At 40.1% G+C, this 25,349-nt stretch overlaps 1 protein-coding gene across 1 annotated transcript in view; it reads right to left on the bottom strand.

Moving 5' to 3' along the window:
* Nucleotides 1-13,497: 13,497 nt before the first annotated feature.
* Nucleotides 13,498-25,349, bottom strand: part of DERA (deoxyribose-phosphate aldolase) — a 52,129-nt gene continuing 40,277 nt past the window's right edge. The window contains exons 7-9 of the mRNA XM_068659816.1: nt 19,590-19,702; nt 15,821-15,970; nt 13,498-14,093 (exon numbers count right to left, since the gene is read on the bottom strand). Of these exons, the coding sequence (XP_068515917.1) occupies nt 14,037-14,093; nt 15,821-15,970; nt 19,590-19,702 (320 nt within the window). The 3' untranslated portion in view covers nt 13,498-14,036. The remainder of the gene's footprint in view (nt 14,094-15,820; nt 15,971-19,589; nt 19,703-25,349) is intronic.

Consider the following 25,349-nt stretch of genomic DNA (forward strand, 5'->3'; position numbering starts at 1 on the left):
TGAATTGGCAACAGCAGCTGCAAACAAAATTTAAGAAATATAATGCATGAAAAGCATAGCAATACATTCACACACCAGAAGTTCTTTCCATGGATCTCTGTCTCTTATGCTCATCTCAGAGGGAACCCCCTGACATAGTGAACCCAGCAACTTCCCTCTCGTTTTCCTCTCCAGAAGAAGGGATAGAGGGGATTTCAACCTTCTCTTCAATTCTGAGTGCTGTGAAGGGCTGGAGTTTCCCTTCACATGTAAAACTTATATTGCTATTTCATGGACACCAGATTTCACCCAAGTTGCCAACAACCAAGTTTGAGTGGATCACCATTTGGCAGTGCCAAGATCGGGCAACTCATTACACTCTGCTTTTAACAGCAGGCTGTGCTGCCATGGAGCACACTGCAGCTGAAAAAGAATCAGCCTGCCTTCAGCAAGACAGCCTAGAGATTTTTTAGATGGCAGATGATTGGTGATGTCACATAAAATTGACAGCTTCTCAGACAAAAGGAGGAAGCTTGACTTAATGAGTGCCATGGGTGGGTGTATAAGCAAAGACTTTTCTAAGAATTATCATTACCTGGGAAAGGCAATTTTGAGCTGAATTGGCATTCCAGTAATTAAGGGCCAACGTAGAAAATCTTGGTCATTATAACTATTTAAATTTCCAAATTGCTTAGTTTAGAATTGCTTATGGTTGAACTGCTACTGACAGCTCCATCACTTTCTATTCTCAGCCAGCTTGATTGGCAAATTGATGAGGTCTGTACCGCACATCCGCGGTTCCATCCCAGTACCAAAAATCACTACCTGAAGCAAAACAACGAGCACAAACTATGGTCAGATCAAGTCATAATTCCAAATTTATAATCACTTCTTGATAGTGCACATGTTGAAAGGGTCATTGGGTGCCAGAGTCTTAAAAACAATGGTGAAAGATGTTGTAGCAATGTAGTTATTTAAGTTTACTTTACTGGGGCGTGTTTTACATCTGACTACTTGGAATTCTCTCATAACACAAGAAATCTTTTCCTCTGTGTAAACATGCTTGGGTGGACAATGCTTTTCAAACAGCTAATGCTATTTTGTGGTGGTAAAAACTTTTTTCAGTGAGATGGGTGGGAGAGACATCTGGAGGAGGTTGCATTATGTCTTGAAGCAACTTTCCTAATTTTGAAAGTGAACCATTATACTGCCAGTTGTTTTAATTCTCTTGTCATACCAAAGTCAAAAAAGACTAGGAGAAAGAAACCATATTTTTATTTTAACAATTTAGAAGACTTTGTGCATTATTCTGCAAGGATGAAGGCACTGGGTCTCTGTTAGCTTTAGCGTGTTGGCCTCTTTTTCCCCCTGTAGAAATGTATTGACTTACCATGTACTTTGTTCTACCAACTTAGAGGCAGATTTTTTTTTTAGTCCCTCTTCCTCTGTACTGTCACTTTTGATTCACAGTTGCTAAGCGTTGCAAAAGCTTACCAGAGGGACACTCTCCTAGTGTGATTTGCAAACTTTGAAATAACACCCACCAGCAGAAGCACCATATGCTACGAAGTTGCACAATAAACTGACAGCAGTATTTCATTTATAATTTGAATTTCCAAAAATGTCAGCATTTTTCACATCAACAAATGCTCTTGGCTTGCAGTGCATGACTCCTCTGAGTGGACATTAAATTATGTTAATCCTACTAAAATTTCTGCAGACTTTATTAATGACAACTACATTAAAACAATTCATTTTTACTGTAGTTACATGTGGTTTAGAGACAAAATGGATTGTGAATTTTCTGAATGTGTAACTAAATCATTGGGCTTACACACTATACAAACTTACATGTAATTTATGGTGCATGGACTTTGTGGCTCTCCGTAACACTGATAATCCAGTGTACTCTTTTTGATAATAAAATAAAGTACCAAGGAATATTTTTTTAATCAATCAAATGCAAACTTCACATAAAACACAAGCTGTTCCCTTTGTGGTTAATTTTCATCCAGCTGCACTTAAGTACAACAGAGCCAGCAGAGAAAACTACTTGGCAACACTTCCTAATTAGGGGACGTTAATTACAGCTAAATACTATACAATTTCTATGTTATAAGAGTTCATCTAAATCAATGTTATTATGGTACTAAAGGAATTAATAATGATTTCATACTTAGAGGCTGTTGCCAAACTACCCATTAGTTCAGAGTTTAAAATGACTTTACAATGAAATCTCTAAATCTGCATTACACTGGAACATTCACAGACAATCACACTTGGCACTTCTATTATGTATTAATAACTGTGCCTGATGGCATCCCTTTGTCATGCTGGAGTGTTGATGAGGAGGGTGAGAGAAAGAGAGGAAAAGGCCCCAGGAGACAAGGCATATATCCTTACAAACTGTGAAAGTGAGATCTCTCTCCGAGAACGGAGTTTGGTCCATTGGGAGATTTGATGCAGACTTCACGAGGGCACCAGCAGACCCACTACAAACACACAGATACTTTGCACACAAGCAGCTCAAATTCCAGAACCGCAATACCAAACTACAGGCACGTAGGGCTGTGCAGTGGGATTGCAGTCCCTAAATTCATTGAGGTACGTGGCTGACTCCAAGGCCATCATTTCAGATATGCCCCTCCATTTAGTGTGGAGAACTTATGGTGGAGCTCATGCATGCTCAAATGTCCTTCAAGGGACACAGTCTTGTTTTAAATATAACACAGTGATTAGATCACTCTTTATGCATCTTCCATTTCTAGCAGCATCTGTCTTGTTGAAATTATGATTTAGCATTTCTAAATCAATGCAAATTAAAAAAAAAAAAAAAAAGGAGGAACATAAGGCTACTATGCAGATGGAGAATTTTGCTCAGGTTAGTTCTTATTAAATAGGGATCCACAGGTGCCCACTGCTGTCAGAGCAGCCACTGCTCGGCAGCCCTGTCAGTAAAACTGGAAGAGAGATCAAGAGCAGCCTGTAATCACAGAGCAAACTAACACCTGGTCTGCACAGGGCTGTGGATGCTACTGAGTTACAAGCCTGCAGTGGCTTAGCAGACTTCACAGGGAGGAAGCCTGAATGGCTTAAAGACTTCTTTGTGCTCACTCAATTTGCAACAGCTCTAGTTCCCTTAGCACAATTTGTACAACTTACAGTGCTCTCTCCCTGTGCTTCAAGAGCTCGTTGGTCTTCTCCCCATCCAGATTACTGCTATCCTGGAAAACACTGAGCTCTACGCTTCATTTCCAGTACCATAAGAAACTTCCCTCTCAGTGTCTAGCTCCATTTTATCTCATTCTGCCCCTTTTATTCAGTGTGATGGAAGAGGTACAATGCATTCAAAGAGATACCCTAATTCTGGCTTTACAACTTCATTGGTTTATTTCTTAGAAATGGACAGAGAAAGATTAGTGTTGTTGCAGTGAAAAGCTGCTCAATTCATATAGTTTAAAGTAAATCAGGATCAAAGCAGTTTATTGATTCATTAATGACATGTAATTAACTGGCAATCAGTGAACTATATATCCAGGGTCCACATCAGCAACACAACAGAGGAACTACAATGCAAGATTCTTACAAAATTAAACACTAAGAAATTCAAGAAAGGCCTTTTATAAGTAATCCCTCAAAGCTTTAACACCATCCCCTTCCCCTCAAATCCACAGTGATGTGTCCCCAGAGGGTGAGGAGGCACCCCACATCCCCACATGTTGTGCCCCACACTTTCGGTCCACTTGTGGCATCTGGCAGGGAGGAGGCAGCGCAGACCCTGATAGAGGTGGGGATGCAGTGGGACCAACGAGGTTTCAGCTGCTGCTTTGTAGCTTGCCTCTCTCACTCACAATACCACTGCCATTCTTTGCATAGGCAGCTGAATGCCTGCAAACCAAAATCTTTTGCCTCTCAGTTAAACTGAATTCATTTTTTGTTTAAGACAATGTATCTGTATTAAAACTAAAATGATATATTAATAAAACTTTTAGTAATGGTTATACTAGAAATACACTAAGTACTGCATCTTTTGCATATGAAGTAAAGGGTTGACTTGCAAGAGACTGCTATTTTGATAAGAATACCTTTTGCTTAAGAACTAGTCTTCAGGTTATTTTTCAAGTGTTATTCTAAATCTATGTTATAAAATGTTTATATGTGCACTTCGGAGAATGGTTATGGTATAGCTGTAAAAGAAGGAGAAAAAAAAAAAACACAACTGGTGTCTTTTCGCATACTTAAAATGTCAGAACCAATTTGCTGTTCTGTCACCCTCGGGCTGTGCAAAGCTAATCCTCACAACCAGCCGCACACTACTAAGTGCACGTATACGCACCAGCACTCAGTGTGTTTCCCCGGTGCTCGCCTCCACACCTCGCGCAGTCACAGGCTGTCCCAAGAAACTTGGAGCAAAGCAGAGTGGTTCTGTCACCTTAAGGATGTGAAAGGAGATGTTCCTGTGACAATAAAAGCATTCCTAAGTGCACCTCCAATCACAAATCATTTTCAAAATTGCTCCTGGCTTTTTAATTTCTTTCATTTGTAGGATTTATAGCACACTGACATGCTAGAATGTTTATTCCGTGGTCTGCCCATCACGTGGCACACCATTGGCACAACACCAGGCTTCAGCCTGAATTAATCTAAACCTCTGCAATGATCATTTGCGTTTTTAATAAATGACTGATAATTGTACGTGTAACTCTGATGGTGATTAAAACTATCATCAGTATAGGGTGCACTGTTTCAGCCTTTTTTCATGGCTATTTGCCATTCTTTTTAGTATTGCCATCACTGAAACAAAAAGCTTCTTGTTTGAAAATTATTTATGGAGTGATGCAGAGCTTTATAAGATTTTCATACACCACTCTGTGAGCTGGTATCCTTTTGGATTAGAGTGTACTCTCAATTTCAGCTCATGGATGAGAACTACTTGATTTCTTTTCATAGTTCTCAGCTCGAGAAATGTCCATGAATATGTATTGCATCTTTTGACATGCTTCTTCATGCTGGCTTTTGGGGAAGGCTGCGCAGAATCTCAGAAGTTAGAGACAGAGTGGATCCATTAGACCATCCACTCTGCCTGCATCCCTGTACAGGCTTGCACCTTCTGAACGTAGTTGTCTCCTGTTTAGCCAGGACCCAGCCAAGGGGCTTCTGCTATTTCCTTAGTGGTCTGCCCAACAGCCTTGCCTAACTACTTATATGAAGATTCATTGGTACTCACTCAACATTTTCTGGTTGTTATTTTTGCATGGTGCACCTGATATTATCCCAGTGTTTTGTATCAAACTGTTCTCCTCCACTGTTAGAGTTCACATATAGCTTTTATCCTCCATCAGCATACTATTTCCTATTTGCAATCGTGTGACATGTAAGGGCACTAGTCACAAACCACAAAATTGCAGCAAGCGATGTGGAAAAACAGAACAAAAAATCAATCCCTGCCTCAATGAGTTAATTGCTCAGATGAATTAAATTTACATAATGCACAACAAGCAACACAGAAGAAATATTAAGTTTTCGAAGACAAAGCATTTCAATGTTACAAAACACTAGCACGAAGGTTGCCCATGCCACTGTATCTCAAACCTCTGTAAATGTTGTTTTCAGTGACAACTCTGTTATTTGTTCTGTCTGTTGCTTCTCCAGCCATTCCTAAAATGAAATTCACAGACAGATTAGGTCTGTGAACCATTTTGTTTTGGTCTCAGTATTGCTCCTTTCCTGACAAGATATCGTGATGGGCTCACTCTCCATCTTCTTGCCCAGATTACCTCGCTCTTGTTCAGTTGCCACTTCTCATTTCTCATCTTCCGAGGCATCTTTCCCCCATGTCTCTCCTTCTGCTTTCCCTGCTTACACTTGCACTCACTGTTTCCTTTATTTCCCATTATCTCTAACCTGCACCTGACTTACTGTGCCAATGTCTTTTTCTCCCTCTAGTCTAGCTTTTGGCTGCCATTTGAGTTTTGCTGCTTCCAGACCGCATTGCTCCTGTTAGCACCACATACTCTACAAATGCAGCAGAAGGCAGGTGGTGAGGACAGGGGCCCTTCTCCCCTTTGCCATGGTTCACGTTCTGAAGCATGGGAATTTAACAGTGTGAAATCATCAAAATTTCTAGGTGTGGGCTGCAAACCCCCAAACCACTCCACTTTTTTATTCAGCTTTATTTTTTGATTCTTTTTTTTTAGAAGAAAGTTCAGCTGAGGAAGATAATCTACCTAGAAAATTGCAGTCCATACAAATAACGTTTATGATTCTTAGCGTAGCCTCTGCCTATAATACGTGTAGTTTCTAAGGATTCAAAGCTCTGCTTGTGTTTTGTTCATGCACTTCACCACCCTTTTCTGAAAACATACCCTATTGACCAATTGCGGCATATTTGATGAATTACATCAAACATCCTAGCAGCAATTAACTTACTCATCTGCCTCACCTGTCACACGCGTGTCTAAAAATCTGCCTTACCACCTCTGACTTTCTGAGTGTTGTCAGCAAAACCCAGATTACTGAGGTGTTCCAAGGAGCCGTACATTTTTGTTCTCTGTGTTGCACCAGTTTTATACCCCATTGAGTTCAGGAGAGCAGTACAGCAGGAAATTAGGCCCAAAGTACGTATACAGGTTTAAATCTGTTCGTGTTCTAAAGCACTTGTAACACACTGCTCTACAGCCCTCTAATGGAGGAAATGGCAGAGATGCTCAGGAAAATGAAACAGAATTAATGCTTAACAAAGAAATCTGCCCTGGAGGAGACAACTTGGAAAACACACGTTCATTTAGGAGTGGAGGGATATTTTCTTGTAGGTGAGGTGACTTTTGTTCATTTATCGCTCTGAGCAAAAGGTAATGTGTTTTCAGTGAGTCGCAGGGGTGGGTGATGAACTTCAGAGATCAGCAGAAAGAGCACTGGTGAAACCTCCTGGAGGCCTCAGTGCCATCGCCCATGGCCTGCTCAAGGGAAGTCCTGCTACTGGGGACATTTCTCCAGGTGTCTCAGAGAGACAGTCTCACTGAGGCTGTGGGCAGAGGTGACACAGTCACCATGTCCAGTGAGCAGCCTGAGAAACCTAGCAATCCTCCCTGAAGGCTTTCTACAACTCACTAATACAATCTGATCTGATTGCAGTCCAATACAAGACATTCAGCAAGCAGAGGACTCTCGTGTATTGCTGATGTACCTGTTAAACCCCGACAGGCTGGGTGGAGTTGTTTCAGGTTAGGTCTCTGTAAAGACATGCTGTTCCTGCTCATCAGCATTTCTCATCGGGGGGCTCTGTTTTGGGACCTTCCCTGGCATTTTCAGGACAAACTCCCCCAAAATTTTGGAAATTGGGAAAACAGCTCTGCCTTCAGTCTGCTGGGGATACCTTTTAGGATGCCTTCTACTTCTGTCTCAGCTGCCTCCTCATTAGCTTAAGTGTCTGAAAGAAATAGGAGTTGTGGGAATTTGTACAAGATAATGGTAGGGAAAAGTAATGATATTTTTCTCAAACACTGTAGGAATATGCCCTCTCTGGATGCCACTGAATTGTTCAAGTATGTTGGAAGCTCATATTGAAATGGTAGCCAAAGATATCTGTCATTTCTGAATAGTCAAGAGACTCTTCCTGCAAGCTGAGGCATTAGTCATAGCTTGCAGGGCTTTTTTTTCCCCCCCTTTTCAAACCTCCATCCCACGCTAAGGAATAAAGGAGCAAACCATCTAAAGATTATCCTTGTTTCATTAGCAAATCTGAACAAGACAAACTACCCATGCTAGCATGCCAAGAAATATAGTGGTTCCCAGTCCAGTTTCAGCACATCTTCAAGGTGTTTATTTAAAGCTTCTTGAGCTTTAAACAGGTATAGGCCAGGTCAATTTTCAGACCAAAAACTTCAAGGAGCCCTCATAAAGCACAACTAGCAGAGGAGACTTGGTATGGCACTGTTTTACAGGGTGGCACTTGTATTTTCATGGATACTTGCCATTTGCAAGGACCGGTGTGGTCTGGCAGCCACATGGGGAAAAATGTTTGTGTAGATGTTCCCTGCTCTGCTGTCATCAAACACTGAAACAGCTTGTCTAAAAGGGTTGAAGAAACCAGAACAAAGTCCCCGGTGCCTAGATCTATAGTTAGAGGGGCATTACTGGATAATGTGATCCTACCAGATTGTAAGGTTTGTTTTTTTAAAACATTAGAGGACTTGCCAACCCTGAAGGGACTGAAAGGAGGATGAAGAGGAAGAAACTACCTGGATATGCAGCACTGCAGATTAAAGCCCGAAGTCCCAGAGCTCAGCACATGCCTTGCATCTGTGTAACATCCCTGCTGCTTCTGGGCTTCACCCTGAGAATTGCTCAAGCACTGCGTACCACCAAACATCCCCCCTGCACTCACATTAGGCTTCTCTTTATGTTCAGAGGGAAACAACAAAAGTTCCCCTTTTCCTTTACAGCTCTTTCACTTTCCGCCTAATGAAGGTGGAATATAAAATGTTGAAGGAAAAAGCAGTTTTTCCCCTACAGTAGAATTTCCTTTTCAGTTATTTTTAATCTGACATCTGTTTTAACATGCACTCATACACTACATTTATTTTAATTTTTTCCCTCCCTTGTGTTTTATTATTTACCTCCTGTTCCAAAGAGATCACAAAAGATTATACTTCCGTGAAGCAGTAACAGTGGTAGCGATGATCTCTCTTACTTCTTGTGACTTCTCTTTTCACCCATTTTCCCTTTGTCTACATCTTGCTGTCACTGCCCTCCCAGAGGCCTTGTTACAGTCGCTACCAGACGGGGCGATGGCATTCACGTTTTTTGGAACTGGACAGATTTGTGCTAACTAGAACACAAAGCCTTTCTTGTTCAGAGCCCAGATAGTCACTCTTTGTTCTAGTTTTGCTCAAGCCTTTCAGTACATGAGAGCAAGAAACCCCACTCTGCCTCAGATGATGCCTGTGCTTTGAAGAAAGCCCAAGACTGCTGAACGCGGCAGAAAGCAGCCAATGCTGAGATGTGGCAGCCTTTAGCCAGAGCTGTGATGTGACACCAAATGTTTCATTTCCCTTGGAAATGAAGGTAACATCCTTAATCAACTTATGTGTGATTACATTAAATGACGGAGAATGTAAGTTCTCCAGCTTCTCCTCAGAAGCTGGTTGCCTAGCTCTAAGCATTAGGGGCAAAAAAGTATTCTCAATGGACCAGTAATTGCTACAGACAGATTTAGCACCTCCCAGTCCTGCAGCCAGGCTGGTGACACTTGGGGCATCTTCTCGGTCAGTAACACCTTAGGCTGGCTTGTCCAGCTGGCAGGCACAGCAGTGTGTCTTGTCGGACACCTCCTGCAGCGCATCTGCTCTCTGGGCTGCGACAGCAACAGCAAGCCGTAAACTGTGGGGTAACCAACCCAGCCTTGGCCCTGACCTTCGCTGAGACATGGGAATTAACTTGGTTTGTTGGTTTGCTCATTTGTTTGATGGTTCCAACTAGTAAATAGGAGATAACTCATGTAAGTCTTTGCATTCAAACAGATCTCATGTTATTAAGTGAAATGGAAAATTGAGCTTATCAAGCTTTCCCAATTTTCTGGGCAAAGCATCATTCATTTGGGGGTTTGGCTTTATACAACACCGTACTGTAGAGAAATGACACTTCTACTAGCAGAGCCTGAAAAGCTCCTTTGTCTAGTCCTCCCACAGAGAAAGCAAGACTTACAAAAACAAGTGTAATAAATTTCAGTATCACTTCCTTGGTTTGTTAACATCCATTAAAAGTCTTTTGTTTTCATTTTCTTTAAGGAAGTAGTTCCAAACTGATGCTTTTCAGTTCAGTGTTTTCAAATGTTCCCTATGAACCAGGAGATCTAAAACCGTTATGCTTCAAGAAAGCTCTGCTTCCAGGAGACCATATTTCTGCAATTTCCAAGAATTAGCAATCCACAAGATGTCCCTAGTGCTCAAACCAGAGCCACTTAAAACTACTAGACACAATAGGAATGGTTAGAGCATCTTGCGGGCACTCCTTGTATCGATGTTAAATTTTATTAAAGGATATTACGATAACTGTGTCACAGTTCCTGTTGCTCTGTTGTTATTGTAGGTCTCACAGAAAGTGAAGGAGCTGTAACCTGTACATAATATTATGAAGGGTCTCCACAATATAGTTGGATGGAGCCTGATGGTCACCCATCACTTACTTACTCTTCCTTTTAAGGATGTGCAAGGACTGTAACCTTTTTTGATGCTTCTTTCTTTCTTACCGCCCCTCAACTTACAGTTCAGGCTCTCTAGGATTCTAATAAAAATGGTCAATTAGTAATTTCAGTTATGATGTCTTTGCATATTATAAATACTTTTATCCTTGGTTGCCCTATTAAGTAAGAACTGACCAGATGGACATTTCCCCATCGTTTTCTCCTGGGTAGGTTGCATCTAATTAAAAGCAATTCCCTCCCTCTACTCCTACTGCACACTTTATATATCATCCAGATGTCAGCACTGGTAATTTCAGCAAAAGCACACCGAGATTTGGATAAAAGTTGCTGTTTCTATTTTTTTTCCCCCAGAGGAGGCAGGGAGCCAAAGTTCCAACTGAGCAAAATAAAATTAAAAGTAGATCAGCTTTTTCTGTCTCAGTAGCATGTGCTGAAGTATATAATGTATGTTCTCTGCTTCAGAAAGGAAATGAAAGAATGAACTTATACTACCAATGAAATAAAGATATCAAAGTATTACTTGCCCCAGCTGATATGCATGCTTCACATATAATTACTATTTAATATCTTTGTTTCCTACAAACAAGAAAAAAGCTTACCCTTTTTCCCAATTCCCTCTTCTTGTAAATAAGTTGATGCAGAATATTCTAGATTTGCAGTTTCTACTTGACTTTCTTCTCAAATTTATTCTCTTCTTTGTGAAGTAGTTAACAAAATGAAGCTATTTAAAAACCTAAATGAATAAATGTTATAAAAATAATTAGTATACTAGACTGACTCGCACAAAACATATGTTATACTCTGAAATATATTTAGATGGGAGTGCATAATTGCCTGTTCTTTTTCTAATGGCCTGAAGCAGAGTGCTAAATCTGAACTTTTCTCAAAGTCTGTTCAGCCATGGTGCACTGCCCCCTCCCTGGTTACTGATTTCAGGTCCCCACCACCTTTCACATGCTTTGTGCAGCAGATACAGCCAGCTGCAGTAGTCCAGATAAAGTCTCAATTCTTCTTTGACAAAGGGAAATAAATAGCAGCAAACAGGCAGCCACGATGACGGAAGCGACAGCAGTGGCAGTGCTGGTCAGGGCGAAGGGCAGCAGTACAAGCACAAGCCCAGAAGACCACACAGAGAGCACTTCCAGATCCCTGTGGGTGCAGGCATACGTCCTGCTGCCAGCCTCCGACGTGAGCATCTCTCTCATGGGGCCAGCACTGGAATGAGCACCAACACTACCATGGCCCTGCCCAGACTCTCTCCACCCGTGCACCCATGGGCTCAGGAGTCACACTCGGATAGGCACAGCCGTCAGGTATGTTGCAGGAGTGCCAGTCTCCAGCCCTGCCTCTGCCTCCTGGGTGGACCTTGGACTTGTGCTGCTGGACTTCGTAATGCTGAGACATCTGCTTATTCCTCAGGGAAAAAAACAAACAAACAAAAACAAACAAACAAACAAATAAAAAACACCCCAAATCAGAATCATCTTTATTAGAATATGCTTACAGATTCTGCTACTTCCCTCCTCTCCCTCCCTCCCCCCCCCCCAAAAAAAAAAGAGAAAAAATATCACAGGTTTCAACACAAAAGATGCTTTAACAATTTTACTAGGATTCCAGTTTCTTCCAAAACACTGGATGGCTTAAAGCTGCGCAGTATTTTAAATTGTTGTATTTGTAACAAAAAAGGAAGCGACTATCAGACTTTCAGAAAGCCAAACCTTTCCATGTGCAGAATGAACCTCTTCCCACCGAAGCAAACCTACAGCAAGAGTCCATGTGCACATCAAACAGATAGGGAAAGGTAGGCAAAGGGGTGCATCAACAAAAATACAAATTCTGCTATCAATTTGCTAATCAACTCGTAGGTCCCATGAAAAATGGGAGGATGTATCCACAGGTACTTACATTAAATAGGAGGCATGGTTGGACCTCCCTCAATTTTAAGAAACATTAGAGTACTTCCTCTAGAAACCAAATCATATCTACAGAATAGTTTCTATGTTAACTAAATGTCTAAAGGACAATCAACTACAAAAAAAGTGAACTTTGCAAGTGAGGTGACACTTTCTATGACAGAAGCATTGAAGTACAGTGTAAACATTGACATGACTGGAACTGAACAGCAGCAAAATCCCTGTGACGTGGCTGGGTGGGCATGACAGAGGGCCAGTCTGGCAGGCAGCTGATGGGAGGTGACTTTGTACAACAGACTCCACATTACTGGAAGTTCAGCAGCAGAGTTTTACTTTAAACACGCAAACAGGGACTGGACTTTTTCCTTCCAGAAACTTTTGGTGAGACCAGAAGGCAAATCCCGTAGCAAAGGAAGGCAACTTCCCCTGAAAACAAACGTGAAAACAGCCACAGCTCAGTCTACTGAGCCCTCATTTGCTGTGTTGAGACCTAAACCAGAAAAAGCTTGAGAGCCTTGGGTGAACTACTTACTGGGAAATGAAGGCCTATTTTTAGTACTAAGCACGGCATATAGGATTATGATTTCTGTATATGTTGCTTCTCTGTTCTTTTTTCCTGCTCAGTTTTCCTATCTGTCCAATGTGTTTTATAGAGCAGTAGTGACTCAGGTGGTTTAACCAGATAAATAACTGAGTTATTATCTTTATGAAGTCAAGATCTCTTTGTAATAAATGTACCTCGTAGCTTGATTTACAGCAAAATCCTCCTCTTACTTCCCTGATGAGACCTACTTAAGTCAGTGAGACTAGTCATGATGATAAGATAATTAAGTTTTTAGTACAACTCTGGTTAGTGAGGAGAATGCAGCTCTGAAGTAATGAATCTACTAGCTCCAGTCTGATATTCAAAAGGTGTTGATAATTTAGGCATTACTCTTAATGTGCTCTGAGAAAAGTATTCTTTCATTAAAGCTGTAAACCCTGCATAGGCCACAATTCTTTTAAATTAAAGAAATGCTTTCAGAATGGCAAAGTTGAAGTTCAGACAGCATAGCAGTGACACCTGCAAACTGACAGTCAAACCCCCCTACATTAAAATGCAAAGATTTGCATGAATGTGTTTAAAAATGACAGGAGACAGGAATGGGAGCTTCTAAGCAAGTTAGACTAAAATTTTTAAGAGTGAAATGCCTAAAAATAGGCCCCTGAATGCATAGTTAGGCACCTATATAGAGGCTGCTTGATTTTCAGTTGTTCTGATCACCCAGAGCTCCCATTAACTTCAGGAGCAACTGTGGATACTCAGCTGTTCTAGAAATCAAGCCACCTTTATTCAAGGGTCTAAATATGGATGTCTGTGCCCAGGTTTGGGGGGAAAGAATAAAAAATAAAAGAAAAAGGTTTTTGCTACCAAGATTTTATAAAAGAAAGAAATAACCAAGTTTCATTTTCTCAGGTTACAATGCTTGAAATTGAATCAACATAACAATTAATAGTGCCACATATCTGTGCAGAAGATTTAGTCAGAGGTGAATGGAAAGCTGTTCCAAGATCTGTAGCTCTTAATTAGCAATCTGAAACATTAGTTAGATATTTCATATTCTGAGACTGCAAAGTGTTACCAGGCCACCTAAATCTTTTTCATAGTATTTCAGTGTTGCCATTAATAAGCTTTTCAGGCTGGTCTGAGGAAGACTTTGCAAGATTAACTTTGCAAATCTGTAAGTATTAACTATTTAACTGTTTCTGAATTACCATTTTTTCTACTTTTGGATCAAGTACAACCAGCAGACTTGAGCATATTTTTAAATACTATAAAATATGAAGAAGGGAGAATTAGGCCTTTAATTCTATCAAATGCACTCGCTTGTCAGAAGACTTCTGAATGCTGTTTTTTTTAAAGACCTCTTTTAAAAAATAATCCTGAGTTGATTTTGCATTTAAGCCATTGCCAGGTCATGCTGAAGTGCATAAGAGCCAGTCACATGGTGGAAAATCTGAAAGAAGAAAGAAAATTCATGATGGAATTACATATGACTATAAATTTCCAAGTGCCATGGAAGTAATAAATTAAAGGCATGTCAGATGAAGATGACGGATATTTATTTGTGTGTGTGTGTTCATAAAATATGATGTAGTATACCTTCATATACTTGTTTATAGGATCTGAACTAAGGGCTCTTGTTGCCTTCCTTAGGAAAAAAAGTAAAAACTCCTGTTTTTAAATAAGCTTTCAAAAACAGACAAGTAGAAGACAATGCTTTACTCTCACTGTAATCTGATTTTGATGATTTTAGTATTATTTCTAATATTCAAAGTATTCAAAATTGTTTATGCTTTTATATGGTTCATTTCATTTTCTTTACTGTACTGCCTTAGGGCAAGAGGTTTCTCCATTTTCTGTGTTTTGCTTTTTTATATATTTCTTTTAGTGAATATAATGAATGGCACATTTTATGATACATGTTTTTAGATGGCAGAGTATAGCAGAGCTTTGGTCATGATTGGGGTCTTCGTGCAATCCCTGGCAGACAAAAGGATGCCACCCTTAAGAAATCAGAACAAGCTGTGTCACATACACTGGCTGTCTTGTAAGACCCAGCAGTGATGGCAGTGGCAACACAAAAGCTCACACTGCTTAACCAGGGACATGATTTTAGGTCAAGTGAGAGGCAGAGACAGGCTGGCAGTGAAGCAAGCCAGTATTATCCTCAAAGCAAGAGGGAACCTGGGGGTTTCAAAAGTCTCACAAATATTCACCCAGCATCCTTCAGCTGTTATATTTTTCTTAAGACATGTCAGTATTTCAGTTGCTAGAAAAAATATGGGCAGAGGACTTAAGTTTTTTTCTCCTTCAGCCTCTTTACACAGCTCTGTTCTCCCACCAGCAGCAACAGCACAAGGGCTCCCAAACCATTTTCCTGGTTAGAGCTACTATCACCTCATCTCCTGGGCTTAATGAGCATGACAGTGAAGTTCAGCAGCCCTAATGGTATAGTCCTTCCTATGAAGCTATGCCATTTCAATTACGTTGTATTCTTTGGGGTAGATCCCCTACGACAGTGAGGCAGGTCACAGGGCAGATAGGTCAGAATCTTTCTTCCTACTGGGAACTACACATTGTCACTGAACTACTGGGAACTACACTATTTGTCTGCCAGGAAACACAGTGATCTGCCTGAACAAAAATAAAAGCAATTACAAAAATGAGGCTTTGTAGGAAACAATTGCTTTTTCTTCCCCAGGAAATAATCAATATGTTAAAACTTCTCTATCAGCAGTACCATATGCAGAATGAGACGTGACTTTCTTCACAGCACAGAAATACACTGTGAACAGTAGTGACAGTGACACAAAGGGTCTGTACAGTATTCTGAGAGCCAGCTGAACTGGCAACAGACAGGAGTGCAGGGGAGTGCACTACCATGTATTCGCAAAAGACTCTACATATGTACAAACTGAGCTCCTTTGCCTACCGCATTGTGAGACTGGCCCAGACAATTGTCAGCTGCCCAGAATACCAGATTCCCAGGGGCTGGCAATGACAGGCCAAATTTAAACCAATACTGGGCTGGAAGTGAACTTGTCATTAATAATGCATTAGACGTATGTTCTGTTACCTTCTAAACAGCATCAAAAAGTATATTCTGCAAAAACAGTAAGCTGGCACATTTAGAAAGATAACACTTTCTCTTCAACAGTCTGAAAATTGTTAGCAACTAACCTGTTTCTCAATATCTTCCAACAAACTACTAGCGCCCAGGCGAAAGAGCTCTGGCTTTAGCCACTCCACTCCCAGTTCGTCCTTCACCAGCATAAGCCAAGTAATAGCTTCTTTTGCTGTCCGAATACCCCCAGCAGGTTTAAATCCAACCTTTATAAAGAAAAAAGAAATGCAATATACATTTTCATTCATCACAGCCCCAGAAGAGCAATCAGCATTTGTACACCCGCAGTCTCAATGTGCCTGTGGTGTATATAGCACATTCTGTTCGGTAAGTATCTGACTGCAAACAGCGTTAGGTCTGGACTAGTGCTGAGAGCCATCAGGCCTCAGTCCTCACTGTGAAAGACAGAATTTTTGCCCTGAGGGGAAGCAAGGCAGGGAGTAATACTTTTGACACCTCTACACTTTCTCAGGAGCTGGGTTTGAGAGAACTTTGCCCATAACACATACTAGGACAAGGAATGTAGGCAGAGCCAAGGATATCTGCGTATCACCTACTGCCTGTGTTGTAATCTAATTCAAATAAATCACACCAAATATACATGCAGTAGTGTAACACCAACAATACTGAAATTAGGCATGTGATGCAGCTGACTTGTGTGAAGAGCAGCAGGAGAGATCTGTACTTTATAAAAAGCCTGTGTGCCACAGTTACACGTGATTGGGCTGTAAATTCAAACTTATATGGAGCTTTTTCACTAAAATTTTCCAAATTTCAAATTTTAAATTATGTCTGTCTTTACCAGAAATTGAAATTGTTTTACAGGAACTGCAAAACTTCTCTCCCACCCACAATGGCTAAGCTTTCAGACACTACATGAGAGAAGTGTCATACTTGGTCAGGTGAACTGCCATGTATAAAAAACCTATCTTTAAGGTAGAGCATGCCTTGAAATCCATGAACCCATGAACCAACACTGAGGTGACCAGATGTGCACCCCTAATGCCAATCTTGGTTAAGTGCCATCTACACACATCTCATTCTAAGACAGAGCTTGTGATGCACAGTTACCAAAAGCCTGGTCAAAAATTTTATTGCTTGCATTAGCTCAAATGTTGGCAAGCAGCAGTTTCTTTTAAATTCATGAAAAATAAGAATTGGAAAAAAAGTGTTTCTTCATTAAAGAAGGAAATCTGAATATATACAGTAGCACATAGTGATGCTTTCTACATTTCCCTCACCCTCACATCTTTACTTTGGGTAGTCCTTCACTTTAGCCTCCTTCTGTAAGAATTAATTGTTCTGGTTACTGTATATACATTCCTAAAACCTCAATGCATTGATGACTTCTTTGTACCTTATAGATATGATAGTAGAATCGAAAAGTATCTGTCATTTTAAATATGTTTGGCAATTTTTATAGCAATTTCAGGACAAACACACATAGAATAAATCCTTCTCTAACACTGAAGCATTGTGATAACAGCATATTTCCAATAAGATTATAAAGAACTATAACAGGAAAGGCTTGATAAATCCAAAACACAAAGACTGTGTTTTTGTGGATGGATGGATGCATGCATAAATGTATGCATACATCTGTTAACATTAGATTTCCAAAAGGAATTTAAACCACAGCAACTGGAAAAACATCTTCTAGACAAGAAATTAAAATAGCAGGACTGTGTTTTCCCTCAGGAAGAGAAATCCTAATCAAATTCAAATTTAGATTTCTTCCTAGAAATATTACAGCTCTTTGAGGAAAAGCTTTGAGGACAGCTCTGTGGGAAAAACAAGTAAAATACAGTTAATAAGGCAATTAAAACACCAAGCAAAATTCCTTTCCCGTTTTTGCAAATTCTGAAAGCTCTTTTCTTTGGGGAAAAAAAATAAAAATAAACAAATAAATAAATAAAAAGCTGACAAAGAAAAGCCTGTCTTCTCCCCCCATTTACCATCTTTCCAAATGGGGCATCTGACTGCCATAAAAACGCAAAAAGGAAGGGGGGTTATTTAATTCAAGAGTGGTATAAAGTCCAGCTACCACTTCCCTGCTGTTTCACAGTATTTCATTATTTTGCTTAATAAGTTCATCTCCTCAAGAATTTTCTCTTCACCTTATATTATTAAAAGTAATAAGTTTTTCTGGATTGGGGGTTTTCCCAACAGAAAAACCAATTTATGTATGTCCTTCAATAATGACAGGAAAAGATTATTTCCCATTATATTGCACACTTTTCATATCACCACTGCAGCTTATCATTCAATAAATGTTACTCTGCAACTTGTTCCTTTCCTCGAAGAAGTTTAATTTCTGTATTAACCTGTTTTTCCCAGCCAACGCCTTGCTAGAAAGCATTCCTACAGCAGCAAAATTAGTTTGTTAAAGATACCATTTAGAAATCTCTTGTCACTGATAATATTGTCTTCAGTTAATAAAGCACATGAAGTCAGTTTACATCTAATTCTCTGACATACACAGACATAAGCACTCATTCTTAATAACATATTTTATACCATGAATACACCCTTTTAAAGCAAAAGGTGAATTCAATATTTATATCCAATTATTATATGTACAGCACTCTGCAGATGCGGCAGAGCCAACCACAGCTCCTGTATGCAGCACCTGTGCCGAGGCGAGTCACCTGGCCCAAGGGATCTGCCTCAGGTTGGCAGTAATGATGCTCCCAAAGAAGCAAGACTATCCAAGATGCTGGAGTTGTTCCCTGTCAGAGAGAGATGCAGACTGGGGAAGGTAGGGGTGAAGACAGCACAAGGATCCAAGCTGGCCTCATCTAGACATCTACAGAGAGGAGAGGGACACACATCTATCCTGCTGTCACCTGGTTCCTCAAGATCCAACAGCCCCTGAAGCTATCTCAGAGCTATCTCTCTATCCCACTAGTCATCCTATGTCCTAACATTACACCTCGAAACGCCATCTGCAGAAGGGGCAGAAGGGTAAGCTGGAGAGGACAGAAAGTGACCCAGAAGTGGGGAGAGGGTCTTAGCTAAAAATACAGCCGCCTTCCCCGAGGCCTCAGGAGACGACAAAGCCTACTGCTGTACATCTGCACCAGATCTAACTGGGGACATCACTTGTCCCCAGGATATGGGAGACAAGAACTGTCTTAAGCCTTCCTGGAGAACCTCCTCTTTTCTCCCTGCTCCTCACTGCCACTGACCTCCCTTGACAGGAGGGATATCCCTGAGGGATAAATGGTGTAACGCTCTCTCAGCTGCTGTCCTGCTCTCCCTCCACCTCAGACAACAGGATCCAACTGGATCTGCCTTCTTGTTCCTTTGGAAAGCCTCTCTGGCTTCCAAGAAAAGAAAAGATCAGAATTTACTCTTTGGGTTGCCAGAACAAAGCCAGAAAATAGAGCTGTGTACACTGAATGGACTCTTGGTGGCTATACATTTGTATAGCTCCAATGAAGTTTATAGGAGCATGCCAATCACTGTCAGCTTGAGATTTATGGAGATGACGATTTAAATATCTTAAATGGTGAAACAGAACTCAAAACCAAATGCAACACAGGATGTATCAAGACTGCGTGAGCTTTTAGGGAATTAACTGACATTTAATCAAGGGAGGGAAGGCGAAGGTGTCTTTTGGTTTGGGATTTTTGTTTTTTTAATTATTAGCAAATGGAAAGAGGAATACAAGAGAGAAGTCCCACTTCCCATCACCTACTGCTCTATAGCCATGGAAGATAACATACGCAAATTTATATATTCTGCATTTTGAAAGCGTTCCAGTCTTATTTTCTTCTGAGTAAACCTGTTTGGTCTATCTTTAGAAAGGTCACAAGAATGTACCTTGTTGCCGGTTTGCCAGTAGAATTCTTTAATGGCTCGCATCATGACTACTCCGACTGGAAGGGTTGCATTTTCCACTTCTTTTCCTGTAGATGTCTTTATAAAATCAGAACCTTAAAGGAAGTAAAAAGGTGCGTGATAGTTTTAGAATAAGCCACTGTGCACATATGTAGTTCATGCCCTCCGAGGATGTCCTCATCCTTCACAGCAATTACGAAGCATCCCTTTACACATCCCTGTGGTGTCGATATTAACCTTGCACCAGCTGAGGCTGGAACAGGAAGGTGAGTTACCCATCCGGTTTCTGAGCAACTCAGACTTCCCAGGGTCTAAATGAACAACTCAGCTTTTAATCCTTTGCTCTAGCTATCGCACTAACAATCTCTTCAGGACAATCCAATATAGTATATGTTCCCGTATGCAGATTCAATATATACACGTGTTACATCTGCTACACACACAAAAAAGAAAGATATCAGATTAACCACAATAAAGAAAATGATTTCCTCTAAACAAATGTTGCATATAAACTAACATTTTAATACTTCCACAAGGATCTTTCTGAATAAAAACAATTTCCATCAGATTTGTAATTTCAGTTTGCATCCATTTAGTCTCATATTTGACAGTCTAGTATCATATCTCCTGCAGCTGTTTAAAGTGGAAGGAAAGAAATCCCATGTGTGTTTATGAAACCAGATGTGTAATACTGTAAATAGGGGAAAAAGTCCTTTCATATGCATTTTATGATTGTAACATTGCAAATTACTATACTTAAAGCCATTGCCTGATATAATACAGTAACAAGGTCAAAAATTCTTATTTAAAGAAGGAGAGTTAGCCTTGGCTTAATTTTTATGTTTTCTCATTTTTATACAATATTCCTCACTGTCTCTCCTGAATAGTTGTGAAGTGTTCTTGTACATTCTTGCTGTTTCAGTTTGACTTAAAATGAATCCAGGAGCACAGTATTATGAAAAGCTAAGAAACTAAGAACAACAACAACAACAACAACAAAAAATGCTTTGCAGTGTATGATCCTGCACTGACAGAACACAATGACAAAACTTCTTTAATTGCATTAGGGCATACTTCACTCCTGGGAACCTACTTCTTAGAAAAGGTGTACTGTGGGATCATTAATTATCAAAAGTAATCGGGAGGAGAAGAGGGCTAATTCAAACACAGTGTAGTAGTGCATCATCCACTTAAGTCAATTGGAACTGCATCTGCTTCCACTTCAGATTTGGCTTAGGGTCCACTTTGTCTCTTATTTGAATGATGATGCCTCTGTGACATCCCCTAGAGTAAGAAAGGGAACTTTCACTACTGGCTGAAAGTAAGGAGTTGCCTAGACTACGTTTTTGACGGTGTGCTGCAGCATGCTCCAGAGACCTGTCTTTCTGATGAAGGCTGGCACACAGCTAGGTTTGAACCTGTTGGGAAGTTGAGACAAAGCCAGGCATGCTTCAGTATCCTGTAGTTTAAATATAATTGAACTGTATCACTAACATTGTCTCCTCTAAGACCACGGCTCTTTCTGTAGGCTTCCCACCTAGGCATTGGTGTTTTAAGTTGCACCACCCTATGACATTTCCCATTTGAAACAGAAGCAACTACTCAGGAAACAAGTTCTAACTCCAGCAAAGTTGCAGTTTGAAAAAGAGGCAATTAAGAGTTGATTGAGCTTTACAAAGAACTGAGCACATATGAGAGATAGTTGAGTTATATATTTCAGAGCTACTCCCTTTCAGAGAGACAGTATGGACATCTGATAGTCATGTTAAAACAAATAATAGTGGAAGTGAAACTTTAACAATGCCAAATTATATTTTTAATTTCCCTTTTAAAATGTAGCACTTAAAGTCCTTCAGCGCGATACTTTTCATTTTTTCTAGTATAAGGTAAGTCAAAGCTTTTATAAGTCTTATAATTACAAGTCTCTATGGTACAGTTTCATTAAAAACTTTCATTAAACAACAGCTGCCCTTGTATATGGTCTTCTAATCAATTTGGTCAAACAGAATGACTTCTAATCAGCTGTTGATAAAAATAGAAGATGAAATTTTAATTCTAATAGATTAACCACAAACTCAAGATAGTCTTCAAAATCCATCTAGCTCTATTCTCCAGTGGATTTAACGACTATTCAGCAACTCATTACTAAATAGAACAAGATGAACATTTTCCAGTTCATTAAAGAAATGTACTATGTATTTTTGCATTGTCCTCATGATTCGTTACAGGGAGTCTTAATTACAAGATAATGGATAATGGTTATTAAATGCAGACTCCAGTAATGAAGCTCTATTCATTTGCAAGCCTCAGAGACTGCAAAGAGGGGAAAATAAAATTACTAGCTTCAAAAGATTAACGGATCAAATTATTATTCAATTTTGAAAATCTCATTCAGACTTCATAGAAACAAGAAGAGATTAAAAACTAGTATTAGTACAAAAGTAGTGCATTTATATATTTATTTTTAAATAATATCTTAAGGCTATTACCAGAATAATCAGCTTTAGATGTGATTATTAGACAAACATACAGCCAATTTAGTAGCATCCTCTAACAATGAAAACAATACATTTTTATTTCCCGAACAAATTCTATTTATGATACAAGAGCTTCCTTGCAGGACTCCAGGCAGCCTCTCGCAGAACTCGGAAGATGCACGCTAGCAGAGAGCACCACAATGTACGTATTATTAGCGTGTAGATTTCAGTAATGAAAAGGGGGATTTAGAAATCAACTACAGCCATAAAAAGCAGCTCATTAAGTAGAATTTATGCCAGCCTTGTAATAATAAAAAGTGTTTCATCAATTCTATTTCTTACTCATGTTTTCAAAAACAAGTCTAAGGAACGAAGTTCAGCAGGAGTATCATCTGGAAATTTAGGTGATGATTTAGAAACCCAAATTTATCATGCATCTTCTCATCTTCCTGTGAATGTGTACAAGCAAATATCAAGGGTGATATTAAAATACATCCTGGGTCACTTTCCTCTTCCTTAGGGTAGGTTACCTCATTCACCGAAAAATTAAGTCAAACTTAAAAAATGAGTTTATCAGTGTAGACTTGTAGACCAGTGAGCCTGGAAAAGGCCACACTTTCTACTCTTTTCCAGCGTGTGACCTCAGAAACGTATTACCTTACAAGGCAGTGAGTCAGGCACGACTCATTGAATCACTAAAGAGTTCAGACATCAAAGCCCTTTGAAACACAGCAGCATTAGATGCCTGTTTCAGCTTGGCTTGCTGCAAACCCAGTAACCCACCTGCATGGAATGCTTTACAGCACCAAGGCCCAGCAAACGTTGCTTTTGTGTAATTGGAGACGGAAATCTGTATAAACCAGAAGAAATGTGACCATTGCCAGTCTGTACAGAGAAACCAAGTTCTCTGCACAGTTGAGCGCCAGGCCACTTGGGTTGTGGTCACATGTGTTGTGGCATGAGCTGGAGTATTTTTTTAAGATATTAAACCCCTCTTTGCTCTCTCACCCTTCACACACATTTCAGCCACTGCACTCAACCAAAGGCCATTTAAAACAAGCCAGTTGAATTTGCACATGCTAAATTAAAAGCTGTGCCTTCATAGCTTGTGTGAATCCACACCTAGAGATTAAGATGAAGCCCATTAAATTTATCTATCCTAGATACTTATATGGCCCTATTTAATGCTGTACCTGAGTGTAGTGCTGAGGCATACAGAAAAGGAGTGAGTTGCCCAAGGCCTCTCGGCAAGCTTTTGGCAGGGCAGGAATTGAACATCCTGGTCTCCTGAAGGCCAGAATAGAGCTGGCACAACTGGCCTAACCCATTGTTATTCCCTCTGTCATCTCAGAACACCACAAAGCTTCCTAGTCCATGTAAAAATGAAGCACAGCACGGAAACCAGAGAATGTTATTTAGATTAGAGCATCCAGGAAACGAATTATGGTTCCATAATTAAGCAATAAGCAATAATAAGCAGTATAGCAATCGTGGAGTAATCACAACCTTTTGGTTGTGAAGTGCTTCAAATGCCCTTGGGGAATGATTATCTCCTGATAACTACTGACTCCGTGTTGTTGCCTTACTCTTAATGAAGAGCAAAGATACGTCTGGCAGTTCTAAACAATAGTTCAGAGACAGGCGCTTGCAGAGGGACAATTATGCCATACTACCTTGTACATACTTGCAATGAGCAGAAATGTATCTTGGTTGCTGCAACTCAGATGTACCAATATATAGCAGCACAGGGTGAACACATGCCCACAAGACTTCTAATAGTACTGGCAGAGAGTCATGCAGAGGGGACCTGTGTAAGCCCCTGCTGTTTGTACTGACAAAGTAGCAATGATAAAATAATACATTATCAAATATGCATAAAGTTGCAAGAGCAAGCCATCTTTTTTATTTGTATGAGTACCTAAAATAGGGGTCTTAAGATTCACACGTGGTTACCCCGACTAGGGGCTACCAGGTTATCAACTCACTGAAAATGAGAGGCAGGGCAAGATACAAAAGGCTAATGAAGTAGCTAATTCTTGTTAGCTGAGGCATTGTAGTAGTCCCCCTACATGTCCTACAACTCCAGTTGCAAAATGAAAGACATTTCCTTCCAGCTTAACTTTGCTGTTGAGGAGAAGAAAATACACATCCGTGACAACTCACTTGAGCAGGAGCTCACTGAGTAGCTTGAACTCCATCACACATGGCTACACTGCCAGACCACTTATTTAGGTACCTATACATGTTTTCATATGCTGGTGTCAAGCTACCATTTTTGAAATTCCTGGCTTATAACTTGGTATTTTGTGAACTTTTTCCTTTTTCCAATTCTTTTCTGAAAAGTACCTGTATGAGGAAAAAAAAAAATGCACCATGGAGCTCCATGTTTAATGTCTGTTTACAAATAAGACAACCTTTATAATGACCCATCCTATCGTCTCAGCTTCGTTTTCAAGACTAGAAATGGATGCTTCTTTTCTTGTACACCACCTCTGGTAATAGGCGATCTGCAGGCCAAATGATGCCCTTAGGAACACTTACGCACACACACAAAGGGACAAATTATTAAGTCCATACTTATGCAAAATTCCCTGTAGATGATCTCTGAAAGAATTCAGCATTGCTGAATTATGCATAGCTTGCTAATGCACTATTATAGTGTCTACCACAGGTCTCCACAGGATACTATTACTTAATTAGTATTAGTTTCTTGTGTGTTCATTTAAAATGTGTTTCTCGAGAAGGTTCAAAAGAAAGATCCACACCACCTTCTGTCACTGATATATATAAAAACAACTTCTGTTGTTTTTAGAACATTTCTTCCATTCCAATTCCTATTGTACACGGTGAAAGGGAAAAATAATTAACTGACATGTGACATGCTCCAATCTCAAAGGCTGGGATTCTCGTCAGTGGTGGCTCTTGGCTTTGGCTTCAAACTACACTAAAATATATGAAAAAGATGCTCCCAGTCTCCTCCCATATTGCCAGGCTGGAATATGGCACAGGTGCAGGAGCAGTGCAGGCAGTTGTGCACCACTGCACAGTCATTCTTTGTCCTCTCCAAAGAAGAAGCAGCAGGACATTTTCCCAAGAGCAACTACTGGGACCACATGGAAACTTAAGGAATCCCTATATTGTTTTCTGCTTGTTAAATTTCATGCTTCTTTACTGAGATTTTCATTTATACTTATTCAAAAATGTGTACCGTGCATTACACTCCAGGGCTTTACAGTAATGACCTATATTAACCTTATTTTGTTTT

Source organism: Anas acuta, chromosome 1, assembly GCF_963932015.1.
Source record: "Anas acuta chromosome 1, bAnaAcu1.1, whole genome shotgun sequence".
Classification (NCBI taxonomy): Eukaryota; Metazoa; Chordata; class Aves; order Anseriformes; family Anatidae; genus Anas; species Anas acuta.